Below are 27,841 nucleotides of genomic sequence, written 5' to 3'. Positions count from 1 at the left end.
ATTGAGGGAAAACTTAGTTTTTTTCTACTGAGTCACCAAGATGGGCAAACAGGTAAAGGTGCTTGCTGCCAAGCCAAATGACCTAAGTTCAATCACGAGGACCCACACGGTGGAAAGGGTACTGAGCCTCACAAGTTGTTCTGACTGTCCACACTGAGATGGCTCAAGATTAATAGCACTGGCTACTTTTCCAGAGGGTCCAGGTTCAATTCTCAAAACCCACATGGTGGCTAATAACTACCTGTAACTCCAGTCCCAGGGAATCTGACACCCTCTTCTGGCCTCTGCAGGTACTGCATGCTTGAGATATACATGCAGACAAGACAGCCATAATCATAAAAATAAATAAATCTTTAAATATGTAACACAATTTTTAAAAAGTTCTTTCATAGACACAACTACTACCATCTCTGGGATTGGGAATCTCTGCTAAATAATATTGATGGCAAAATGGTCAGCACCTAGACTCATTATGAAGACAAACTTCTGAGCATGTCTGTGACAGAGCTTTTAGGCTAATTAATTTAGGTATGAAGTCTGTCCCCCTAAATATGAGCAACAACATCTCATGAGCTGTGATTCAGACTGAATGACAGGGAGAAAGTGAGCTGGGCAAAGCATGTACTTCTGTCTGCTTCTGACCATCATTCTTGCCTGGCCACAACAGACTAAACCTTGAACCAACAGCAAGATCCAACAAAATTAACCTTCCTTAAGTGACTCATGTCAGATACTTGTCACAGCCATGTTGAAGGAATAAACACTTGGTCTCCAAAGTTCAGAAGTTGCACATCAAGTACAGTGCAGTAATGGGTCAACACATGCATTTTCATGGACATGACGTATATAGGAAGTTCTTGGCCCCGAACCTCCAAGCACTTTCCTGGTTGACTTCTTTCATAACACTGAACATGTGATAAACAATTTCACTGGCAACACTAAACAATTTCATTTGCTTTTCCATTACCCAATCCCACAAAGAACCTTGAGGGTGCAGACAGTGCCTACTCACCTTTCCCAATGCTAAGACCTGCACATGACTCATATCGGCTACTCCATAAACATCTAAATGAACTCAGAAGCAGCTCACACACTAATGAGTGCTGCAAAATGGGATCTGTGTCCTTGGACTAGGATAAACCAGGCATGACTAAGAAGAAAACAGACTCATGAGGGCCCTAGAAACCACAGCTGCTGTCTCCCACTGCTTCTTCAATGAACAGTGGCTTGGAACATCATGATTTCAAAAAGAGATTCCCCTGGGGTGGTGGCACATACTTATAGAAGCAGCTATGTAGGAAGCTGAGGCTGGAACATTGCAAGTTTGAGGTTAGCCTAGGCAATACAATAAGAGCTCAATTTATCAAAAAAAGAAAAAAATCATTTGTGAATCTGAGTATTTATATAAATACATAAATTAAAGGCATGAAGAAAAACCTTACGAGAATTTTAGGAGTGGGTCCAGACCTCGTCCGGGGAATTCATTGAGAATCTCCATGGCTGTTACACAGCCAACAGTTGGGATCCCTTCAGTATAATCACTGCCCAGTAGATAAGCCAAGTTGATTAATTTGTTCCGGTCCAATCCTGTATGAATAGCAACAATTTGATTTCATATTTTTATAAAAGTTATATTACATAAGTATTTTTATTATATAAACTGTGTATAATAGACCAACATCCAAAGACATGTTTTATTTAAAAATATTTTGTTAAATATCATTATATTGAGATTTTAAGTTTTAACTATTCTCATTTTAAATTGTGTATATATGCTGACCTCTACATTTAGCTATCTAACCTGCTCCCTCTGACCACAGGCACAAGCATTCCACTACCAAATGTATGCAGATCTAGGGAGCTTGGATTGAACTCATTCCTACTCAACTCTCTCTTCCTCTACTCCATTCTACCACTGGCCCAAAACTGGGACACCAGAAGCCCTCCTCCTATATCCAGGACACAAACAGTTTTCTCTGGTGCACTAGACATTACAAGGCTGCAGTATCTTCTCTCTGATGTATATTGATATCATCGTCCTCCCCCATTCCCCCTGGCTCCTAACCTCCCTAGAACATGTATATAAGCAATCTCTGTCTAGAGGTCTTGCAAGTATTTAAGTCCCTCTGATATGATCTTTGTTAACCATCTATTTACAGCTTTGCTATTTCCTTATGGAGCCTACCCTAAGCTGCCACAAAGCCTTTCCTAACAATACCTCTGTCAGGAGCATCATGTGCTTTCCCACAGCTGCACCTCATTCTTGTTCTGCTGTTTTTCCCTCCATGGTGCACACCAAATGTCACATTATGACTTATTTCCATGGCCAACATCTTTTCCATCCACTAGACTGATTGTTTCATTCTCTGCTATTTTCTCACTATCAAGAATGACTGGCATATGAGAGCCACTCAGTGTGCATCCCCCAGCTGGTCAACATCAGGAGCAACAATGGTTCCATTCCTCACCCTAAGAGAGCATCTCTGGTTCATTGTCAGGTAACTCAACTAACCTTGTAGATGACTTAAGTGCAAGAAAGATACTAGGATTTTAACTTCTTAAATCTAAGTTTTAAAATCTTATGACCTCTTATTTCCATTCATGCACCAAATTAGTTCCTTCAGCAGAAAACCACATGAGGCAAATCAGGAGGGTGAACTGTGGGAAGTGACAACACTCTTGAGTCTTACCTAATTGGTTATGAAAATCCACATATTGGTAGTATTCTACAAACTTGTTTTTGTTAAAAAAATTTTTATAGACATGCCGGGCCCCAAAGAGCCAGATATCACTATCATCAGTGATGGTCCCAGAAGTCTGATCAGTAAGGTCCAGGATGGCACACTGTGCCTCTGCCTCCATGGGAGCCTGGATATAGGGAATGCCAAACAAGCGCAGGAGTTCCTGTAGTAAGAGAAACCACCCACAGGGAAATGCATTGTTGTCCTCAATCGATCACAAGGGTGTGACACTATCACACAGCCCTTTCGACAGTAAGGGCAACTTTACAGGAGCCCAAATAAAGTCATACTCACCTGACTTTCCAGAAACATCTGGCCTGTTACAGAGGCAGCAATCCGTTCTTGCTGCTGTTTTTGAGCTTCCAGTGAATTCTGCTCTGCTAAGAGGTTACTCTCCAGGCTGTCTAGTTCCTCCTAGAAAACATGCTCCCATTTACAGATCATTACAGTCATGATCCAATTATGTTTATTTGTTGCAACAGCAACAACAACAAAAGTCTACATTCCTTTGGCTAAAAGGATCAATAGGGTGTTTCTCCTTACATTGTTTTCCTCTTGGGATTTCTAGGCAAGACTGTTCCTTTCAGTCTCTTCATTATATCATAAGAGAAACCTATCTACTCCAGATGTAACTCACATTTCAAAAGGTAACTATGATTAACAAGAAGATGATTTAAAAATAGCTAGTAATTATTTATCCAGCAACTCTTAAAATCTCAAAAGTCACAGGCTTGGCTTCCTTGGTACTAAGTTAAAACATAGTATTATATTATTACCAGATTAATATCTAGCCATTCATTAGGCGAGTCCTCAGCATCTCTGTCAGCTTTGTTGTGTTCTTCCTTAGCCAAGTCTTCACTGTCAAAGCTGTCCTGTAGGAGGTGTTCTGTGTCTCTGGGGGTTTCTTCTACCAGAATTCCTCTTGGTTCCTCTTCATCTTGTTCAGAGGGAGGTTTAGAAGCCTCTGATGACTCTGTTTCAAGTTCACCATCACTGATCACACTCTGCACCTCAACGAAACTTCCTGTCCAAAAAATAACGATGTCACTTCATCTACAATGAGAACATTAGAATCACTCTGAAGTCATCAAAACTTTCTCAACAGTCCTGAAAAATGTCAGACTCCAAAGAAAGGATTTAACTATAACTCAAACATGCAATTAACTTGTTATTCTTAAATACACTACATTACAAATGCTCACCTAGCACTTCCAAAAAAGCTTTTTCCATTAGACAAATTGATATATTAGGCTTTTGGTCACTGAAAGTAGGAACAAAATTCTCAAAGACTTGCATATTAGCTATATAAAACTATGTTCTATTAACTAATGTTGTTTTTAAAACACAGAAAGGAAGCCAGGGAAGCAGATAGGTGGACAGTAGGTCACATCTGGATCTACAGGCTGCAGGAAGAGAGAATGGGCCTGGCTTCAACTTCTACAACCTCAAAGTCCACCCACCCCCAGTGGCACACTTCATCCAACAAGACCACACCTACCCTGACAAGGCCATGCCTCCTAACAGAGCCACACATATGAGAATACGGGGGCAATTTTCATTCAAAACACCACAATCATCTGGACAAAAACTAAACAGAGATATGTTGGAGCTAACAGATGTTATAAAGCAAATGGACCTAACCAATATTTATAGAAAATTTAACCCAAACACAAGTTAATATACATTCTTCTCAGCATCTCATGGAACTTTCTCCAAATTTGACCAAAGACTCAGACACTAAACAAGTCTCAACAGATTAACAGAAACAACAGAAAGCTTACAAACTTATGGAAACTGAACAAACTCTATACTAAATGAAAAATGGACCGAAACAGAAATAAAGAAAGAAATTAAAGACTCTCTAGAATTCAATGATTTTCATTTCAAATACACCCAAACTTAGGAGACAGAATGAAAGTGGTGCTAAAAGGAAGTTCACAGCACTAAGTGCCTACATAAAAAAAAAACAAAAGCAAAACAAAAAACCCGAAGATAATCTCATCCTGGAAATTTAACAGCCCACCTTGGAAGAGTTACTACTTTCAGGGGAAAGGTATCCTGACTGTCGGAAGTCAGGTGTATAATACCTGCGAGTGTTGTAGCTCAGGAAGGAACTATCCTGACTTGTTGGGAAGTCAGGATACAACTGTGAGAGGAAGGTATTCCGGATACCTACAGCTGTGAGGAGAAAGGTATCCTGACTTATCAGGCTATACCTGAAGCTGGGGTCCAGTCAGTGATGGTCTCCCCATAGGATGTGGCATTCAGGCTCCTTTCTTAGAGACAGTCACTACAGCTGAGCTCTATTCCACTCCCATAAGGGAGTTTCCCAGCAGACATGTCTATTTCTTCTCAACTCCACTCTTCTTCTGCCTCACTCTGTTAAGGGGGAAACCACTGCAGAAATGTAGCAATCTACTCCAGCTCCACAGAAAAGTTGCTACTTCTGCTCCACTCCCCAAAGGAAGTTTCCCAGCAGAGACCTCCATTGCATCTCTGCTCCACTCCACTGGGGAGTTTCCCAGCAGAGATTCTGCTCTGCTCCAGTGAAAGGCCTTGACCCAAATCTCTTTCAAGAGATTTTGGAAGGCGTTATCCTGAAGAGTAGTTGTCTCTGCCAGGATGGAGAAGGGCAGCTCCCAACTGAACAGGCACAGGGCTTATACAGGGCTTCTTTGGGTGTACTTTTACCAGAGAGAAGACTTTCAGGGTGGGAATTGGTCAGATTTCAATCCCTTTGAGCTTGAACAAGCTCAGATTAGCCATATTTCATGCTTAGGAATTGGTTGGCTTTGTACTCAGTTTGTCAGGGGCAGATTTAACTCTGGTTTCAGGGCCAACATATATTTCTTTCACAGAGTCAGGATGAGTTTTTTTTCACTGGCTCTGGTTTCAGGGTCAAGATGAGTTTCTTTGGCTGGCCCTTTTACCTGACACACCTGAAAGCTCTAGAACAAAAAGAAGTAAGCACACTCAAGAGAAATAGATGGCAAGAGATAATGAAACTGAGGGCAACAAATAGAATAATTCAAAGAATCAATGAAACAAAGAGTTGATTCTTGGAAAAAAACAACATGATATACAAACTCTCATCCAAAATAACTAAAGGGGGGAGACTTTCCAAATAAACAAAATCAGAAATAAAAAGGGCATCATAACAACATACACCCAAGAATCCAGAGAATCATACAAATCTATACCCAACAAAATTGGAAAACCTAAAAGAAGTGGCTCACCCATGAGCCAGTGTGCCTGACTTATAAGCTCCACTAAGAATCACGGCTCCTTGATGAAATGCTAGACAAGGGCTATATAGTAGAGTCAGTATAAGAAAACCTTACATCCTGGCCAGAAGTACAGAAATGATCAAAATACAATTAGGAACTGGCAAAAGCCACAATGGCTTGCTTGAAGGACACCCCACCCCAGAAAAAGAGGAGGACATGCTGAGCAAACATGTTATAGAGTTGGGCTGTAACTGAATGACCAATCCACATGACAATAACAACAACAGTAAGTAAGACAACAAAAGGAGATCAAGGGGATACAAATAGGAAAGGAAGAAGTCAAACTTTCACTATTTGCAGATGATATGATAGTTTACCAAGCGACCCAAAAATTTCTACCAGGAACTCCTACAGACGATAAATGTGGTAGGATACAATATTAACTCAAAAAAAAAAAAAAAATCATTAGACCTCCTATATACAAATGATAAATGGGACAAGAAAAAAAATAGCCATAAATAACATAAAATATCTTGAAGTAACTTTAACCAAACAAGTGAAAGACTTGAATGACAAGAACTTTTAAGTCTTTGAAGAGAGAAACTGAAAAACTCTCCAATGCTTTTGGGTAGGTATGATCAACATAGTAAAAATGGCAATCTTACCAAAAGCATTCTACAGAGTCAGTGCATCCACATTTAAAAAAAAAAAAAAAAAAACTAACACAATTCTTCACAGACCTCAAAAGAACAATACTCAACTCCATATGAAACAAAAAAACCCAGGATAAAGCAATCCTGTACAATAAAGGAACTTCCAGATACATCACCATCCCCAACTTCAAGCTGTACTACAGATAGTAATAAAAACATATTGGATTTGGCATAAAAACAGACACGTGGATCAATAGAACCTAAGGGAAAACCCCAACATTGATCCTGACACCTATGAACACCTGATAATTTAACAAAGAAGCCAAAATTGTTTAAAGAAAAAAGGAAAGCATCTTCAACAAATGTTGTTGGCATAACTGGATGTCAACATGTAACAGCATGCAATTAATAGATCCATATACATCACCATGCACAAAACTCAAGTCAAAGTGGATAAAAACACCTGAGCATAAATCCTATTACACTGAACCTGACAGAAGAGAAAGTGGGCAGTAGCCTTGAAGGAATAGGCACAGGAGACCACTTCCTAAATGGAACACTAGCAGCACAGACACTGAGAGCAATAATTAATAAATGGGACTTCCTGAAACTGAAAAATTTCTGTAAGGACATAGCAAATAAGAAAAAATGCAAAACCTACAGAATGGGAAGAGATCTTCACCAATCCAACATCTGACAAAGGGCTGATCTCTAAAATATATAATGAACTCAAGAAACTAGACATCAAAATATCAAATAATCCAATTTAAAAAATGGGATACAGATCTAAACAGAGAGTTCTCAACAGAAGCAGCTCAAATGGCCAAAATATATTTAAGGATTGGTTCAACATTCTTAGTCATCAGGGAAATGCAAATCAAAACAACTCTGAGATACCATCTTACACCTGTCAGAATAGCTAAGATAAAAAACACTGATCACAGCTTATGCTGGAGAGGATGTAGATAAAAGGAAACTCTTCTCCACTGTTGGTGGGAGTGCATACTTACACAGACATTTTAGAAATCAATATGGCAATTTCTCAGAAAACTGGCAATCAATCTACCTCAAGTCCCAGAATTTCCACACTTGGGCATACCCAAAGGATGCTCAATCACACCACAAGGACACTTGCTTTACTATGTTCCTAACAGCATTATTTGTAATAGCTAGAACCAGAAACAACCTAGATGTCCCTCAACTGAAGAATAAGTAAAGAAAATGTGGTACATTTACACAATGGTACTCCAGCTGTAAAAAAAAAAAAAAAACAGAGACAACATGAAATTTGCAGGCAAATGAATGGAACTAGAAAAAAATCTAGGTGAGGTAACCCTGACCCAGAAAGATAAATATATTAAGTACTCACTCATTAGATGTAAATAAAGGATAAACAGGCTACAATCCACAACCCAAGATGCTAGTTAAAAAGGAGGACCCTAAAAGGGATGCAGGACCCACCCTAGAAAGGGGAAATAGATAAGATCTCCCGGGTAGACTGGGGCAAGGCAGGAGTAGAGGGGACAGAGGGGAGATGAGAGCATGAGGGGAATGGGAAGGTTGTACTGGGGGAGGAATGGAGAGGGAAAACAACAAAAGTGCAATCCTGATAGAGGGAGCCATTACAGGGTTAAGGGGGAAACCTGGTGGCAGGAAAATTCCCAGGAATCCACAAGGATGACCCCAGCTAAGACCCCAAGCAATAGTGAAGAGGGTGCCTGAACTGGCCTGCCCCTGTAATCAGGTTGGTGATTACCATAACTGTCATCATAGAACCTTTATAAAGTAACTTATGGAAGCATATACAGAGATCCAAAGCCAAGCATTGGGCTGAGCTCCTGTAGCCCAATCAAAGCGAGTAAGAAGGGATTATATAAACAAGGGGGTCAAGATCATGATGAGCAAACCCATAGAGACCAATGAACAGAGCTAGTAGGAGCTCAAAGACTCTAGACTGACAGCTCCCCAGCTTCATGGGGACTGAACTAGGCCCTCTGAATGTGGGTGACAGTTAATGTGGCTTGGTCTGTTTGTGTGGCCCCTGACAGTGGGACCAGAATTTATCCCTGGTGCATGAGCTGGCTTTTTGGAGCCCATTCCCTATGGAGGGATGCCTTGCTTAGCCTTGATACAGAGAGAAGGGATTGGTCCTGTCTCAACTTGATATGCTAGGTTTTGTTGACTCCCTACTCCTCTGTAAGGAGTGAATGCGGTTGGGGCCAGGGGAGGGGGTGGGGAGGCCATGGTTGAGGTGATGGAGGGGAAACTGTGGTTGATATGTAAAATGAAAAAGAAAAAAAAACAACAACAACAAAAAGAAATTTGACCACTAACAGGACATAAATTATGTGTAAACATATATGCAGAGTTATCTCCATTGCTTGAAGTGTGACAAATAAAGTCATTTCAAATACTAAATTAGCTAATATATTTGTTTCATTCACACATAAATGTATGTATGAACAATTGTATATGTGTGTACATACATTCTTTCATTATGTAAGAGATGATGTTCAGAGTGTTATGTGACTTGCCTGAGGGTACCCTACTATGGATGCCAGAATAGGGAGGGTCCCCAGCTGGAGATTCCTGCTCTAGACTGCCCTACCCTGCCAGTGGTCCCTGGTTATCTCTGTGGGTGCACCGAAACTAGGCAGAACATCTTTCTGACAAATGCCTATAAAGAAATCAAAGTGACTTTGATTCTGGAGTCAAATTTTAACAAGTAGGTGGCTGCACAAATGAGTAAGGTATATAAACAATGAGGATCACTGACATGTGTACACACACACACACACACACACAAAACAGCTAGAGAGGAAAGATGTACATGGAGAGAAAGGATAGGACAGACTGAGATGGAGGGGAAGAGACAGAAGGAACAGGTATAAAGAGAGACAGAGACTATAAAACAAATGGGACAAAATACTGGCCTCTATGTTTAGGCATGAGTCAGTCAGCAGTCTATGATAGTTTTCAATCTTTTAATTTTTGTAAGTATGTCAAAGTAAAAAGTTAACAAAAGCTAAAGGAAATTTAGCTTTCTTTTCTCCAAGCACAGCACTCCTTCCTTTAATAATACAAGGACAGAGGCTGCCAAAATGTTGCTAAATGCCAACATTTGCTGCAATTGCTGAGGCCCTGCACTAAGTCCCCTCATGTCCAGAGCAGGGCAAAACCATGTGTAACTCCAGTTCCAGAAGATCTGCTGTCCTCTTCTGATGTCCATGGGTACTGCATGCATATGTGCACAGACATACACACAGGCAAAACACATAAAATAAAATAAAATCTTAAAGATACCAAGGACAGCCCAGCAAAGCAGAGCATCCCCGTCCTGGTTATGTGACCCCAAGAAGGTCATTTCTCCTTTCTTCCTGTTCCCCTGCTGTAAAAAGGGCTACACTACAGACACGAAGTCCTCCAACCCTATCCCCTTAAAGGAATACCTACCATCAGACTCGCTTTCTTCAGACTCCATCCCCATTGATCCCATGGGCTCTGGGACTGAAATCAACTCGTTGGCAGCAGCTTCAGGCATCTCCAGCTGCTGGATGGTTCTCAGGGAATCTCCATGTTCGTCAGCCTTTTCTAAGTTACCCATTGCCTCTGACAGGACGTGAACTGTGCTCCATGCTTTGGAAGCAGGAGTTTGCCCACTTTCTGTTTCGTCACTTGAAAAACAAGAGGAAATGCATTTACTCTCAGGTGGGTTGAGACCTTTCTGCAGCTCAGACTCTTCAGGGTGTGTGTCTATCTTCTGAGCAGAATGTGTTCTTGTTGGAGGTACCAGGGTCAGTTTCCTTTCGCTGAGGAGCCCAGAGGCATCACTGCATGGAAACTCAGTGCATGCTAATGGAAGGAGAGCTTGCTTACCCCCAACCTCACACTCACTGCTTATCTGAGATGTTTCATTCGCCACATGAATAAGTGACATTTGTTCTTTTGGAGCACAGCATTCACCAGCTTGATGACAAGGAGTACTCAATGAATGAGCTGAGGCTGTCTGTTCTTTTTCACTACTGGAGCTGACCACACCCTCCTTTCCTGCAGTCATGGTGGGTAAAGGAGGAACTGTGGCAAATGGCATGCCTCCATCTCTCACTACAACTCCATCACTGTGCTCCTGGTCTGGCGTATTTCCAAGCAGTGTCCTCACTGCCAGTTCATCACTACTTGCATACACTTTCCCATCTTTATCATCACCCACTGTCATCAACGTCCTTCCTGTTGGCTCATCACCCCTCTCACACACTTTCCCATCCTCATCATCGTCCAGAACTCTCTGAATAGCTGCGAGGGTCTGTGGCGATATGGAGCCTGCATCTGCAGTGGCCCACAAGTTCCTCTCCCTAGACTGCCTTCCCTCTCCACTCTCCGGCTCCTCTTCTGAGCTACTTCCCAGCATGGCTGCCTGCATAGCCAGTAAAGTTCTTGGAGAAGGGGGTGTGGCCTCTGGCTCTTTCTCTGGCTTCACTTTCTCATGGGGTGATGACTTCAGGTCAAAGGACATGCTATGCATTTTGCTTGAAGAAGGAGAAGTCTCTGAATCCACATCCATAACTTTCTTAGCTTGAATACCTAAAAGAAATTATAACACTTCTCACCATGCAATTCACAGTATGACAATGTATTTCTGGGAATCCTGGATCATAAACATAGTGACACATTTTTATTAAATTCATTCACTAATTCTAAAGTGGTTGGCTCTGCAGTAGCAAATCCAATAGTGACTAACTATAACTGTTAGTTAACCAATATTCCACTGACTTCATCATGATTTCTTTTCCCTGAACTCAGACCTACAGAGTACCCAAGGTTCTATTTTGTAATTTAAAATTTTATTTTGCCACATTACACAGCCAAAAGTAAAACAAGTACTTTTATCTATTTCATAAAATACAATGCCATTTTAATTATTTCATGTTTGTATAGAAAAAAAGAAATTAGATCCTAGTGTTAGTGCTCACACATGTGAATTTAAATTTAAAAAATGATCTTCTTCCCTATTATTTTAATTACTAGCAAATTCAAAAAATGTTTTCGAAACTAAGTTCTTTATCATAAAATCTGAAATGAAAAAAATTCCTTTATCTCCTAAGGAAAAGCAACAGCTAAGAAAATAGAAATATATCTGATAGTTGATGAAAGCACTAATGGTATGGGTTAATGAGGCAGTGAGATGGCCTTTTGATTTAAGCCGGCTTTACAAATGGTGACTTTCTGATTACTATCTACCTATCTATTTATTTCTGTGTGTGTGTGTGTGTGTGTGTGTGTGTGTGTGTGTGTGTGTGTGGTAATGTAAATGAATGCCCTGAATGTGGGTGTCTGGGAAAGTCAGAAGAGAATGCTGATCCCCCTGGAGTTGCAATTACAGGCACTTGTGAGCCACTTGTGTGGGTGACTTGGAACCCATGTCTTCTGGAAAAGCAGGATGAGATCTTAATTGCTCAGCCATCTCTGAAGTTCCTTGTTGTGTATTTTTAATGCTAACTTCATATTTTAAATATTACTTTGATGCAAAATATTTCGTCTCACGTGTTTTTAAAATAAAGTAAATATTACATTAACACCCATCACAGTGAAAAATAGTCAAGGTCCAAGGAAATGTTAGAGGCATTCTACTGTCAGTGAGAACAAAACTCTACCTTAAGTAGCTAATGTGCATAATAAATTTATAAATAACAGAAGCCACTATACACTGGACACTTTACAAACAAGACCTGACAGAGCCCATAGAACAAACTGTATCAGAGATACAAAGTGCCTGTCATGAAAGTGAAGACTCACAAAGGTTAGGCCACTTGCTCAAATTAAGTGTCAGAACTAGAAATCAAAGCCATGTCTGCTTCTAAATCCCATGATTTTAACTTCTGTTTTCTCCATCACACCAAGACTGCAGCTCATTTTCTCTCACTTTAGAAAAGTGATATGATATGAAAAGGAGGTACACTAGGGGCAGAAAGGTTTAACTAGGGAAGGAATTGGAAGAATAGAAGAAAGGTGAAGGTTATAGGTGAGAAGGGTCAACCAAAACCAATGACACATACAAAAACCACATGGAAATGCACCACTATATAATTTAAAAAACACAATAAAAATTTCTTTGAATGGAAGTATCCTGTGTGAGTTGAAGATATTGCTCTTAGAAGCCATGGATATTGATTAAAAATTCCAGTGCCATGTGCAAAATACTCCCGGTGAGTCTCTGACCAGACAGCCCCAAGAAGCTCCCAAAACAATCTAGGCCATTGCTGTTGCTCTTAACTCTCCACTGGAACTAGAAGGTAAAGCCCTATTGCAAATGACACAACACACCCTGGACACAGGACACAGGAGCTGGAAGTGAGCTGGAAGCCCCTTGCCTGCTGCCCAGCTTCCACAGAACTGAAAGGTATAAGGCAAGCTGCTGGGAGTAAGGAATTTTCAAGTCTTTCCTGGTGGTAAATGCTATATGCTACAGTTTTGGCCTGACAAACTAGATGTGCCCATAGTGCAACAGTGGTGAGAATACTCTGGGGTCAATCAACATATTACTCAACTGGATCTGCTGCCCACCCCACAGGAGGAAAGATGTCTGAGACTATATACCCAGTCAAAACTCATGGCTAGAGAGGTCATAGGCCCTAGGGAATAATGTACTGCTATTGTTTTATTCATTGAACATGTAGTCCAACGGCTTCCCAAACCCCTTACATTTGTACCTCAAAACCAGTGCTGCTGCCAGCCTGGACCAAAGACACTCCTCCCTGAAGAGGGTGATAATCAATGCTGAATTCTTGAACAAGCAACCAATGAGTACTCAGCCCTAAATGAGACTTTCATATGGTGCATACACACACACACATAACCTAATACCCCAAAATGGGGAAGAGTAGGTATAGAAAGAATTCGGGAGCCTAAGGATGGAAAGAAAGACTACAAAATGCTATGTTCTGGATAAGGGATGGCCATCAGAATCATAAGACACAGCAGCTGTGGCTACCTGCATAAGCCCTAACAAGAACCTGAAGAGCACAGTTCTCTTGATAGAAGTTCTCAGATGCTCTGTCTCTGCTTTGACTGGCACAGAAGAACATAGCCCATCATGGCAGGGAAGGCATGGTAGCAGCAGCAAACTGCATCCCTATCCTGTCTTTTAACTATCAATGATGGTACCTGGTACCTTTTATCAAGATGTAGTGTGAGGTGTCTTCAGAGACCACTCTCCTTGACTCTATCTCCTTCAGAAATCCTCCCTCATCTTCGTATTGCCTCTGGATTTGTCCTGAGTGCTGCTGGTTCATTTCCTTTTGGACATTTTCTATGTGCTGGTTTAGGTAGTTTTTCTTAAGCAAACCTTTCAGCTGGTACTGTGAAAAATCGTTAGACTCCTAGGAACAAAAGAAACAAAACTTGATGCCTTACATTAACACAGACACCACTGCTTACCAACCCATCCCCAAAGGGTATAGTTTCATAGATAAAATAAAACTAGAAAACTAATGGGCAAGGGGTTCCAGTGGTAACTTCCTTTTTTGTTTCTTGTTTTGTTGTTATTGTTTGTTTTTCAGACAGTCTCTCAATAAGTGGCCCAAGCTAGTCTGGAACTCACTACATAGACCAAGCTGGACTTGAAATTATAGAAATACTCCTGCCTCTGCCTCCCAAGTACTGTGATTATTAGCACACATGACATTAAAACAACCTTTAAAAAAATATCTTTGAAACAAAAACAATTAAGCAAAAGAAATTATGAAGGAACTTTTTATTATTTAATCATTCATTCAAAAATCATTTCCTGAGCTAGACTACATGACTGTGGCATGATATAGGATGGTAGCTCAGCAAAACACAACCTTCTAGATACAAGTGAAGTACCTAGCACTGTCCTTGGTCCACATATAACACATAATAAAGCAATCAGAGGTAATAATCATAATTAACAAGTATAAAGCCTTTCCCATTGAGGGCATTCTAAGCACTTCTATATAAAATACCCTGATTTATTCTCACAGACATCCAATGAGACTTTTTCCTATCTCCAGTCTGCAAATGATGGACTTGAGACTTCAACACCAGACTCACATGCAAAACCTCAGACAGATGACTTACAAAACTGAGTCTATGATTATCCCTGCCACTAGGACATGGATCTTCTCTTATGAACACCACATGTGTATGATGGATAAGTCATACTAAGGTCCATTTGGACTACTTGGAACCTTTCTTCTTATGGAACCACCCTAGCCTTCCAGCTCTACCAACACCATGGTTGCAAAGAGAAAAAACAAAAACAAAATAAAACAAAACAAAACAAAAAACAAAAAAAAAAAAAAACACTAGGTGATGTCTTTCTCCTTTCCTTCTCACTCCACTCAAATCTTATCTCTATCAGTCATACTCAGAAATTCTTCACAACACCCCCCCCCAAAAAAAAACATGCCTGAAAGATAGATTGTTTTCCCCTTGAAATAAATCAAAGAAACAAACAAACAAAAACTAAAAACAAACAAACAAAAAAATTATTTCTAGTACCCCGAAACCTAATATCAATTCTATGTACCTTATCTGAACTAACTACATGGAAAATCAGACCTACAAGATAAATCAACTTTTTTTTTTTCATCTTTTGGTACCAAAGTAAAAAGTATTTTGAAGTCCACAGCAAATTAAAAACAAAAACAAAACAACTACATCAATTGCTGTAAATCTACATTCCACCTCAATGTTTAAGGAGAACTTCTGGAAACAGCAGGTAGTGGCAAAAGGAAGGAAAATGGTACTCACACATCAGAAAGTAAATCTAGCAAGTGCTCAATGGGAGCACAAACTAAGTAAACAGCAACTATCAGGACACAACAACACACAACCACGCACACCACACCTGTCTCGGCTTCCTGTGACTTTAAAGTCACCATACTCAGGCCACCCTATTCCCACCATTCACAAAGAAGGAGAGGAACACTCATACAACTCTGTATCTGGAATGTCATACTTGAAGTATTTTCCATATTATGGTTAATTTGTAGGCAACATATGTTGTGGTTTAAAGTAACTTCTAAGACAACACTGAGGTATTGTCTGAGAGTGTAGCCATAATCAGGCTAGGCATGTTCTGTGCTGAGAATTAGAATACCATTTACAAGACACTGAGAACAAACAGAAGAAACGCCCTACTCTTGGCCAGAATATTTCTCTAGATATCTATGAGTTGTAATGAATCAATAAACTATGCTTCGTGGGATGTGAGACATAGAAATTCTGTGTCCCTGCAGCTGGACTACTGTCTAAAGTGGAGACTTAGAGTCTAAGTACCATGTCTCTATTTCCCCTTCTTCGAGTTTTGCTGAAGTTCAGTTCTAAGTGTTGGTGTGCTACTGTGCACAGCTGGGTGGTTTACCTCTGGCATTGCTTCAAACAATGTTCGTCTTCGCTTGGTAAACTCTTTCATGTCAGTCAAGATCTCGTGCTTTACTTCAGGCGGCAGGCTGCTGAAATCCTCAGACTCAATATCTATGGCCTGAGGATTATGAAAGAATTCTTCCTGTGGGAGGTAAAATGCTGGCATCATTTAATTTATATTTACCCATTTAGGTCTCTTCACTGTTGCACTTGCTGTGTTTATATCCTAAATTCAGCTCTACATCATCTAGTACACATTTGCAACAGGCATCACAGTGAACAAACAGGTAAGTCCCTTCATTTGTTCACTTACTCCAAAGCAAATGACTTACCAAGCACATATACACCACCCAGACCCTGCTCTAAAACTCTGCGTACTGTGGTGATTGTGTATATAAGTGTCCCCAAATCTTAGGAGTAGAGCAAGTCATATAAGCAAGTAAATAAATAAGCAAGATAACTGTGAGAACATCAACAAGCTGATCTGATGAGAGTAATCAGGGAAGCAAAAAGGGAAAAGAAAATCTTATGTGATAGATGGAGAAAACCTATCCAACTGATGTCCTGGGAAGAGATTTTAAAAATACCAAGAGCCTGATGGGAGTGGGAAGCCTAAACTAAGATAGAACACGTGTAAGGGTTCTGAAATGAGGAAAAGATTTGTGGATAAGAACCATTCTTATAGTCACATTAGTTTTTGTTTTTAAAGAAAACAATATCTTGAAGAAATTAATTTGGGGGCTGGAGAGATGGCTCTGTGGTTAAGAGCACTGGCTGCTCTTCCACAGGATCTGGGTTCAATTCCTAGCACCCACATAGCAGCTCAAAACCGTCTTTAATTCCAGTTCTGGGATTCGACATCCTCACATAGACATAGACACAGGCAAAATACCAGAGCACATAAAACAAAAATAAATTTTAAAAACTAAAGCTTGAGAAAAAAGAAATTAAGTTGTTTAAATCACACAGCCTGTGAACTCTGAAATTCTGACACAAGATCCTTAGTTCTAACCACCAGCACCTACTAATGTCTGACTGTCTGATGCAGAGACAATGCAGAGCCTCAAAAAGATATAAGAACCCAAGGTTTTAGCTCAAAAGTCTTCTACTAGACCTACTAAAACAATAGACATTGGGGGTCAAAGAATGTTATCTATTACCTTAATAAGCTTGAGAAAAATGTTCATTCAAAAAACTTGTCTGGTACTTTGGAAGAGGAGCCATTGCTCTTGAGCCATCTCCCTAGCCCCGACTGTACATGGGAGGGAGCCTATGAAGTTACCCAGGAACACTCTGACAGCATCTGCATGGAAAACTGCAAGAGACAAGCACCTCCTTGTGCTTATCAAACCCAATAACCATGGCAGAGGATAAATAATAAAAATGGCCAATTATATATGACTAACTTACATTGCAAAAGGTAATTAGAATATATGCACAGGTATGAATATACACAAATATATTGCACACATCTATATCTGGCTCAGGGGACAGTCTTTAAATATGCCAAAACTGTGTAAATTATTTATTATCATAAAGATAATCTCTTGTTTTTGCATTTATTTGTGGCACTGGGGACCGCCAAATCTAGGGCCTCATGCATACAAATAAGCACTTACCAACAAGTTACATTCTTGGCCCCAATAAAGTGTTCTTATATTTTACAGAAGCATGTATTACTATTTACTTCTTGAGTGGTTAGTTGTTTTTAAGAGAAAATAAATTATTTTGGACACAAAGAAATGCATAATGAAATGGACATGGTGGTTCACAACTTTTTTTAATCCTAGCACTTTGGAGGCAGAGGCAGGCAGAACTATGAGTTCTAGACCAGCCTGAACCAGTAAGGTCCAGGACAGCCAGGACTACATAGAGAAAAACTATCTCAAAACCTCCCCCAAGAAAAGGAAGAAAGAAAGAAGTACATAATGCCAGATCCACCATCTAAGTGCATGGAATGAACAGTAAGTGTAGATTTTACATATACACATATATATAAGTATATACATATATGTATACAACAAACATGCACAGTAAAAGGGGAAGCTATCTTTACTTCTTTTTGAGAACTTTTATAACCTACCTCAGGAGGATTATTCATTTTCATCATTCCAAATAATGAAACACATTCTGAATTGCCATGTTATGTGAGTACCTGCAAAGCTTGCTTTTGATCCATTCTTGCTTGCCACTGCTTTTCATCTTCCTCTTCTGAACTGTAGTCAAGGAAATTCTTTTAACTTCTATGATTTTTAACAAACACTTAAAAGCATACTTCTTGAGCTCAAGGTCTATAATAGTGACTACGATGGGAAGGCTGTGACTCTAGGATCTAACTGTCTGGTGGGGGACACATGCAAGTAAGCAATTACAATATGAACTCCTAACTCACTCCACAAGGAAAACAAGGTGTGGCCTCGTGAGAAGAGGCATGTCACAAGTGTCAGACTTTGAGGCCTCAAATCCTCCCACCATCTCCAGTGCACTCTATCCCATCCACCTAGGGCTCCAGATGTGAGTTCTCAGCTGTTCGTGCTGCCATGCCTTCATTCTGCCATAACAGACTCTAAACCCCTGGAAACATATACCCAATTAAAGAGTTTCTTTTAGCAGTTGCCTTGGTCATGATGATTTATCACAGCAACAGAAAAGTAATTAATACAGACAGTCATGGAAGCATCCCAGAATCTCCTATAATTAGTGGATTTGCTATGAATAAACAAAAGACCCAAATGCAGGCAATAAAGGAAGTACGCAGGAAGTGTTCTAGGTACATAAACTGAGTTCTACAATCATCTGGAAAGGAAAAGCTGCCCATGACAGTGAGGAAACCAGGGGATGAGGCTGGAGAAGAGTGATTAAAGAGCTGAAAGTTTATCCTGAAGAAATGACAAGTTAGGCCAGGCAAGGTAATGTAGGCTAGTAACCCCAGCACCAAGGAGGCTACAGCAGGAATCAGAAATTCAAGGTCAGTCTGAACTACAGAGCAAATTCCAAGCCAGACTAGGATAGGCACTGAGAATCTGTCACTTTAAAAACCGCACAAGCCCCAGAGGTTTCTCCAGGGCTGAGATGACAGGCATGTACTGCCAGTATGCCCAGCTCTTTATGTGGGTATGACGGATAGAATTTAAGTTCTCATACTTGAGGGGCAAGCCCTTTAATAACTAAGCCACCTCCGCCACCTCCCCAACCTCTAAAGTGATACTCCTTAGTAGATAAACATTTACCTATGTTTTTCTTCCTCTTGCAAAGGTGGCAAAACATAGATGTCATCCTTTCTTTGAACTTGAGTAAGACTGGGTAGAGCTTCATTTCTGAAAAGCACATATAGCTTTCAACAAAATTGTATGAAATGCATTTTTAGTCAATCATCTCCTCCCACAGGGTTTGCACAAACCCTGCTCAAGGGCATCAGTAGCCCCCCTTCATCTGGCTATCTTCTCCTGCCTACATCTCCCTAGAGCTATTATTGTCACAACTAAGAACCATGTGGAGGCAAAGGTGAATTATCTAGGGCTCCCCAGAGCCTTGGTTGTAGCCTCAGCTACAATCAGTTTATCAAAGTAAAAAGTTGGATTGCAATGAACCCCATGGTAGAGCACCTGACCAGCACATGTCTTCCATTTCCTACAACTATTAAAAAAAAAAATACAAACCAATAAACTAGTTAATCAAAAGAAGCAATTCAACAGCTTTTCTTTCTCATAGCTACAATTCTGCACCCAAAGTCTGATGCTATCCACCCCTCTCCTCACTCTTCCTATTGTTAAAAATACAAGGAGAACAGTGAAATCCAGTAAGTGTCCATAGCACAGTCCTCCTCTTGCCTTTTGCTTCTGAAGGCAGTTTTCAGAGCCTGTCTCTTCAGAAAGGTTTTCAGAAGCTTCTCCGTGGTTCTTCTGGAGTCAGTGGATGCGGAATCCTTCTTCTGCCTTCTTTTTGCCTGTGAAAATGAAGCACATGGTATTTCACCTCAGGTGCTGGTCTACTACAAACATTTCCTTATCTGAATTCAGGGACAACAGCTGTTCTAGTGCTTCCTCCCCACCGCTGTCAGTAAGCATCTTCAGGTTCTGTGCCGCACAGGACACACAGAGAACTTGCCTAAATACCACCTACATAGCATATCTGTGCAGTTATTAGCTTATTGTCAGTTTCTTGTTAATAAACTTCAATACCACCAAGAATCTAAACCTTTAGACAAATTATTATAAAATCCATTTGATACTGTTTCAAAAGATGTATAATTTGTATGTACCTTTGTCCCCCCCACCCAAATTCAACACTATGTTAGAAGAAATCCTTAGCATGTATAAAAAGATATTCTAATAAATGTCAAGATAGTCTAATAAAAGAACAATTTCACCACTGAGACAGTACTGTCTCCAAGAAGGCATTCTAGAGGATAGCCTGGATCAGTGCAGTTTTGTTGCTATTCTGCAAGTCTTTTTGTTTGTCTGTTTGTTTGTTTTGTTTCCCCATTACCAAGGACACTCAATCACACTCTCTAGGAGACATCTCTTCAGTAGGAGCTCCACAATGAGCAATAGTAGCCCAGTCAGACAATATGTGGACCACCTACACAGATATTCTAAAGAAACTATTTTAAGAATTCTAGTGGTCTCAGTCAAGAAATAAATTTGATCATTACATATAGAATATACTCTCATAAAAGTTTTCTAAAGACAAAACTATTACAAGCCTGAGGCAGTGTTGCATGTCTTTAATCCCAGCACTCAGGAGGCAAAGGTAGGCCTCTGTGAGTTCAAAGCAAGCTTGATTGATTATATACAAGGAGTTCCAGGAAAGCTGGGACTACATAAAGAGATCCTGTCTCAAAAAGAGAAACAAACAAAACTGTTGAAGAAAAATTTTTAAAAACAATTGAAAGTAAATTGATTACATGTCAAAACTACTCACTGAAAACATACATAAAACTGGGCAGAGGTGGCACACACTTTTAAGCTGTACCTCTAGGGAGGCAGAAGCAAGAGGATCTCTGAGTTCAAGAACATCTTGGTCTATAGAGTGAGTTCAGAACAGCCAGGGTTACACAGAAAAAACCCTATGTTGCAAAGCCAAAAACAAAACATATACAGGTAACCTTATACAGACTGAACAGGTTGTTACATTTAGGAATATATATGAATATACATAAACACAATAATAATGGGAGGGGCAAAAGAGGCTATGAATTTGAAGGTTTGAAGTTGACTGGGGAAGAATATATGAGAGTTTGGAAGGAAGGAAAGGAAGAAATGTTGTAATTGAACTTCATATAAATTGCTAATGGGATCTAAAAATAAAATAAGATGATATTTACCAAGGTCTGTTTCTTTAGCAGTGGAGCATCTCCATCAAATACAAAAATAGGACGAATACGAAAAAACAGAAGTTTGCAAAGCCGGTGGAACAATGTGAGAAGATGTGCATTTTCTACAGGGTTCCCATGGCGATCTCGGACTCCTTTAAGTGCTTGGTTTAACCAGATGCTAATATCTGGAGGGTCAGTAAAGGAAAACAGTTTGGAATTTCCAACTTCATTCTCAAAATTTTCCAAAAGATGATACCAACAAACAGAGAACATTAAACATGCATCACCACTTGTGTGGAGCTGAAAAGCACCTGGCCATGATGGAATCTGCCCAGTCAGCTAGCTTTTCTGTGGCTCTTCACTACTTTCCACACACTGAACCTTAAATTCATAGGCAGATCCACCCCCTCAAAAGTCTAAATGGCAAACACAGCTTCTTTAGGTGCCCAATTTAAATTTAACATTTCACACGAGTCTACACACATATGCATGTGCGATGACATGAAAGCCAAAAGGAAACATTTAGGAGGAGAGGATGGGGAGAAGGTGGGTAGAGGGGTTGGAGAGGGTAAATATGAACAAAGTACAATGACAGAGATGTAAGAATATGTCAAAGAAACCTATTTTGAAATATAACTAAAAACCAAAAACTTTAAGAAAGGATTTTGTAATGAAATTGACTTCTTTGGAAAGAAAGTCTGCCTACTAAGCCTGGAGATGGAGCCTAGAAACTTACAGAGTATGCACAAAGGCCAGGTTTCAGTTATGAAGACTGCTACAACAAACAAGCTGAGCAAGTGTGGCTTCATGAAACTTTAATCCCGTGACTCGGGAGGACTGTGGGTGACAGGCCAGCCTGGACTACAAAGCAAGTAAGGTTGTCTCAAAAACCAAACAACAAAAATGAACAGCAAGCTAATGTTCTACAAAATTCTTTGTAGAACACGTTTCTGGCAGACAACTTGAAATTTTATAGCAAAAAGAGTTAAAAATTGTATTCTGTTCTACCTGAGAATTCCAGTTAACAAGTATCTAAATTATTCTATTATTAATAAAAACTCAGGAGTCAAATAGTAAGGTATGAGCCTAAGAGATCCAAAAAGTGATGGAGAAAATCCCAGCTGACCCTCCTCTCTGCTTTTCCAAGACACCCCTCCAAAAAAAAAAAAAAAAAAAAAAAAAAAAAAAAAAAAACTCCTAAAGACCCTTCTTCTTCCTCCCTGTGTCCTTCTCTCCCCATCTGAGTCTACCAAGACTCTATGGTTCATTCTGGTCAGCTGCACTTGAACTCTATCCTCTGAATCAAGGCTCAGTTTACTGATAGTTTTGGGGGACAGAGAGAACAAATCTCCCACAACATGATACAATATATAAAAATGCTTAAATGTAACAATGAAAATTAAAAAAAGGTTTGAAAGCTTTGCCATGGTTCACTGCTTAAAACTCAATTATATTATGCTGAGTTCCTAGGATAGCATGTTCTTAGGAACAGGTCCAAAACATGTCTAATGATTAAAAATAATTACAAAACATTACTAGAGGGAAGTTAATAGGTTATAAAAAACTGAAGAGTGTAATTCTCTTTATAAGCCAAGTAGTACGTTAAAGGCAGAAAAACTGGCCAGACACTGTATTAAGGACAGCTACCTCTGCTAAAACAAGTCTGTTTTCTTCTTGCAGTTTTCTCACTTTTTGAACCATTTTTAAAGATGCCTGCTTTGGGTTTGTTGCTGTTGTTGTTGTTTTGTTTTAATGTACTTTGCATTTGTTCCTAAGAAGGAACCGGCATCCTGCTGGATATCTGCTCTTCACAAGTTCCTGCAGTTCACCATTAGAGAACTTTTCTAGGCCTACATCTTCCCTCCAATCTACACCACCTGCAGAGGCTACCCCAAACAACCCATTACACCCCGCACATGTGTCTCCAAGACTAGAACAGCACTCTGTCCTAGATAACCTGGCTGACACCTACCTGACTGCTTGAAGACATTTCAAATTCAAACTCCATGCCTTCTCCACTGAGCTGCTTGTGCCCCACCAAAGTGAAGCAGTTTCACATGGGCCTGAGTTCTGGGTATCAGTTCTCATATCATCCTGATCCAACCAATTTGATACCCTACCAGTTTTACCTTGCAGGTACATCCACCCTTTAATATTGCACCCCTATGTTATTATCTACAAAGTTCATGCCTAAGAACTCAAATTAAAACACACACACATACACACACACACTTATAAAATGTTTTAGGTAGATAATGTTTGACCACACTCACATCAGCTATTATAGGAATATGTGGCCTGTAGTTTGCAGGTTTGCTATACCTGGAAGTACACTGAGGTTTGCCAGTATTTCAAATCCATAAACGATCTGGCCTGTGCTCATCTCACCGTCACATTTTGGACTACTACACTTCTAATATCAGAAACCACCCAGCAACTTCCTACCACCAAGAAACCCCCCCCACCATATGCCAATCTCATTGTGTCCTACTGAGTGTCAAATTATGTGACATTTTCCTAGCCCCAATAAACACTTCCAGATATGCATCTCTATGAGATGTATTATTCTATGGCAGAAATATGGGCATCTAACACTGAAAGTGTATACTGTTATGGAATATACTGTCCAGTACAGGGAACAACAAGCCTGTGATCAAACTTGTTTGTGTAAGCCATTTTTGTTTGCAATAAACTCCCTCCATAAAGTCTAACATATTGCAGATAGTGTGCACTATTTTTTTTTAAAAAACTGAACATTTTTAATGTCTGTTGTCTATCATTCACTACCACCAAAGTTACTAGTGTAATTTGTGTCCTAAGGCAATGTTTATGTTTCTACTGCTGTGATAAAACAACATGACCTACAGCAAGTTGGGAAGGAAAGTGTAGGCTTTCACATCACAGTCCATCACTGAGGAAAATCAGGGCAAGGCAGGTAAGAGCTGATGCAGAGGGCCATGGAAGGATGCTGCTTACTTGCTTGCTCAACAGCCTAGGGGTGGTACCACCCCCACAATGGGCTGGACTCTCCCCCACTGATCACTAATGACAAAAATGCCCTCTACTCTTGTTTGATTTTTTTTTTGGGGGGGGGGGGGGGGGGGGGGACAGGGAGTGGGTGGAAGTAGGGATTCTATGTATAGCCCTGGCTCTCCTGTAACTCACTCTGTAGACCAGGCTGGCTTTGAACTCAAGAGATCCACCTGCCTTTGCCTCCCAAGTGCTGGGATTAAAAACATGCACCACCATCATAACCACTGGCTAGTCTTGCCTGATCTTATGGAGGTATTTTCTCAATTGAAGTTCCCGCCACTCAGATGACTCTAGATGACTCTCATGCCAAGTTGACAAAAAAAAAAAAAAAAAAAAAAAAAAAAGACATTAGTATGTTTATCCCTATAAGCTAGAGTGCTCCCATGTACCAAGCTCATCCAAGATGCTACAGAGATGCATCAAACAATGCATTTGTGAACAAGATGGATACAACCCTTGTCTGAGATGCACATATTCTAACAGCACAAAAGCAAGTAAAATAATTGACACATTCATTAAGTGCAAAGAAACAATAGGAAAGAACAGTGGTTGAGGGTTTATCACTTTAATTACAAAAGACCCATCTCAAGAATAGAACTGGCATGGTACAAGGGGAAACCTAGGGAGAAAAAGAGCAGCAAATACAAATGGCTTAAGGCAGAAGTCACTTCTACATAGGGTCTGTGTAGTGGGTTGGAGGTAAAAGGTTATGTAAGAGTTACAATATACACATCTAAGCAGTTTCCAGAATGTCAGTTAAGACCTTAGTGTTACAACAGCCAACATAAAAGGAGATGATAGTGATGGCATATCTCTAAGATAGGATACATCTTAGAGGAAGGGTTCTACATATTCCGTATTGCTCTGGAAAACTGCTTATGCTTGGTCCATTTCTGCTTGCTACACTGCCATACAGGGCTAAAGAAGTTTCTACACAGTGGATCACTTTTGACTTCAGAATTGAGAAAATCCAATTTCGGAGTTAAAGTAGCTCTTAACTCTATCTACAACACTAATTCCTACACCCTAAGAAAAGATTAAACTTATCCTAAAACACTGAATCTCAGTGAAGCGATTCCTTTCCACATGTAAAATAGCTGTGGCTTACCACTTCTCATGAAAGGCTGAGAGTCCCAACATGAAATTCTTAGTGGAAAAGCACATAAATGACACAGGCTGAAATTTGATTTGTCAGACGTCAACACACATGGAACAAAATTAAATTCTCTAAGTGCTAGAACATAAGTCTGAAACAAAGTCAAAATTTGCTTTAGAGTTGAAACTGAAAGACCCAATAACATTTGAGAACAAAAAGAAATTCTCCTTAGTCCTGAAGTTAGGTGACTGAAAACTAAGTTAATACATATTGGTATGTGTTCAGAGACAGTATTATCTCCCTAATACAAGTAATGTTATACCAGTTTTCCCGCCAGCCTGGTCCCACTGCCGCATCAGCCCCAAATAACACACAGAGATGCTGTATTAGATATAAGGCTGTTGGCCTGTTACTAGCATTTCTTATTGGCTAGCTCTGTCTTAAATATTAACCCATTTCTATTAATCTAAGTGCTTCCACTTAATGGAGAGCGGGTCCGGACCTCTTCTCTCCAGTCTCTACATCTAGAATCTCCTCCCTACTACATCCCCCAGAATCCTCCTTACCTCCCAGTCCCACCTATCTTGCTTTCCTATTGGCCAACAGGGCTTTATTCATTAATCAGTAAGAGAAACATATGTACAGAATGACATCTCCCATCACAAGTAATGCATTAACAGATGTTATTTCCTAGTTTTTCACACAGACATAAACAGTTTAAAAAAGACAGCTATCCACATGGTCCAAAACCCAAACAATTTATTTGGAAAAGTATGTAAATTACAAACCTGAGATAATCATGAATGAGTTCCTTATTAGCAAACAAAACAATAACACCTAAAATTCAGATGCCAGAATTCTCATGATGAAATATAGAAAATTAAATTACAGAAGTAATCAGATTATGACATAACACATGTGACTGTATGAAGACTCTCAATTTTAAATAAATGACCCATTCTTTCAGAAAAGCTTAATAACCTCATCCTAAATGGAAATCAGCCATTTACAGGTCATCTGTAGCTTACTTTCCCTGTGACATCCCGGAACATTGGGATGCTAAACTTCCTCATCCTTTATAGGGGATAGAACAGAAAATAACCTAAATCCTTGAGTGTGCTATCAGCTAAATCCTTGAGGTTTTATCAACGATGAGGATGGAACTCTGGCACTTCACACATCCCAAGAAAGTGCTCTACCACCATAAGCTGAAACCCTTGATGAGAATTTAAGAATCCCCTCACTGTAAATCTCATTCACTAATAATTCAGAAATCCTTTATCTGCAGTGACACCGAAAAAACACTAGGGTGCACACAGCACATGTGTTTTACAAAGCTCTTCAGGTTACCCAACTCACTGTACCCTGGGTAAAAAATTTTGTCACCGGTGTGGTTGACATAAAACATTATCTTCCCAAAACACATGTTCTCCGCTAACTATAAGCTGGGCACACAGTGAAGAACTGACTCATCATATAATGGCTTCTTTGTTATACTTTACAAAATGACTTGACATCTCCCACCGCCCCAGCCGTCCCCACCCCACCCGACACACACACACACACACACACACACACACACACACACACAGAGAGAGAGAGAGAGAGAGAGAGAGAGAGAGAGAAAGAGAGAGAGAGAGAGAGAGAGAGAGAGAGAGAGAGAGAGAGATTGTTTTAAAATCTTTCTAGTTCTCATTAAGAAAATGGTTTTAAAGGTACCTCCAACTTCTGAGATAATAAGAGGCACTGTAAAAGGGATCGTGGGGCAAACGAAAACTTCAAAACTAGTATCACATTTTCAAAGTGGAAAAAAACAAAACTCCAGTGTCACAAAACTATTACAGGAGCTGAAGGAAACTAATTCACTTTCAGCTTTTTGTTCCAAAAAACGAGTTAAATATGCACAAAACGGGAGGTCGGGATTCTCTTCGAGCTGACCTCCCACAGAAAGTAACCTAAAATCACAGCGCTACAGAGCCCGACGCTATTCCAACCTGATGATCATTTAAATCTCCAAGGCAACTGTGTGCCTACTCTGCAGGGAGAACCGAAACACGGGAGACACGAAGCGGCCCTAAAAGTAGAGCAGGGCTGCAAGCTAGGGCAGGCAGACCCCAAGCAACGAGCGGCTCCCCCAGGAAGCCTAGCTGCCCTGCAGAGGCCCGACGCGCGCTCTCGAGCTGCGTTAAGGATACCGACGGCGAGCACCTTGCCCTCCAGCGACTCCGGGCTGACCCGGCGTCCGGAGCACTCCAGCAGCTTCCACAGCCCCTGGACTCCCATGGCGCAGGCGCGCAGAGGTGGCCTCGCAGGCCCCCTGCTTCAAGACAGAACCGAGGTAGCGCCGACCGCCAGCCGACAACACTCACGCAGACCCCACCTCTCTC

The 27,841-nt window shown here is 40.3% G+C and overlaps 1 protein-coding gene across 1 annotated transcript in view; it reads right to left on the bottom strand.

The window, feature by feature from the left end:
- The window catches only part of LOC127226187 (DNA excision repair protein ERCC-5), a 63,235-nt gene that overhangs the window by 10,130 nt on the left and 25,264 nt on the right, over nucleotides 1–27,841 (bottom strand). Inside the window, exons 11-21 of the mRNA XM_051190110.1 lie at nucleotides 21,335–21,510; nucleotides 19,839–19,954; nucleotides 19,239–19,325; nucleotides 18,164–18,224; nucleotides 16,007–16,150; nucleotides 13,790–13,997; nucleotides 10,075–11,202; nucleotides 3,518–3,765; nucleotides 3,036–3,155; nucleotides 2,691–2,904; nucleotides 1,443–1,587 (exon numbers count right to left, since the gene is read on the bottom strand). Coding sequence (XP_051046067.1) covers nucleotides 1,443–1,587; nucleotides 2,691–2,904; nucleotides 3,036–3,155; nucleotides 3,518–3,765; nucleotides 10,075–11,202; nucleotides 13,790–13,997; nucleotides 16,007–16,150; nucleotides 18,164–18,224; nucleotides 19,239–19,325; nucleotides 19,839–19,954; nucleotides 21,335–21,510 — 2,647 coding nt within the window. The remainder of the gene's footprint in view (nucleotides 1–1,442; nucleotides 1,588–2,690; nucleotides 2,905–3,035; nucleotides 3,156–3,517; nucleotides 3,766–10,074; nucleotides 11,203–13,789; nucleotides 13,998–16,006; nucleotides 16,151–18,163; nucleotides 18,225–19,238; nucleotides 19,326–19,838; nucleotides 19,955–21,334; nucleotides 21,511–27,841) is intronic.

Source organism: Phodopus roborovskii, unplaced genomic scaffold (genome assembly GCF_943737965.1).
Source record: "Phodopus roborovskii unplaced genomic scaffold, PHOROB, whole genome shotgun sequence".
Taxonomy (NCBI): Eukaryota; Metazoa; Chordata; class Mammalia; order Rodentia; family Cricetidae; genus Phodopus; species Phodopus roborovskii.
This window is presented reverse-complemented; position numbering and strand designations above follow the sequence as displayed.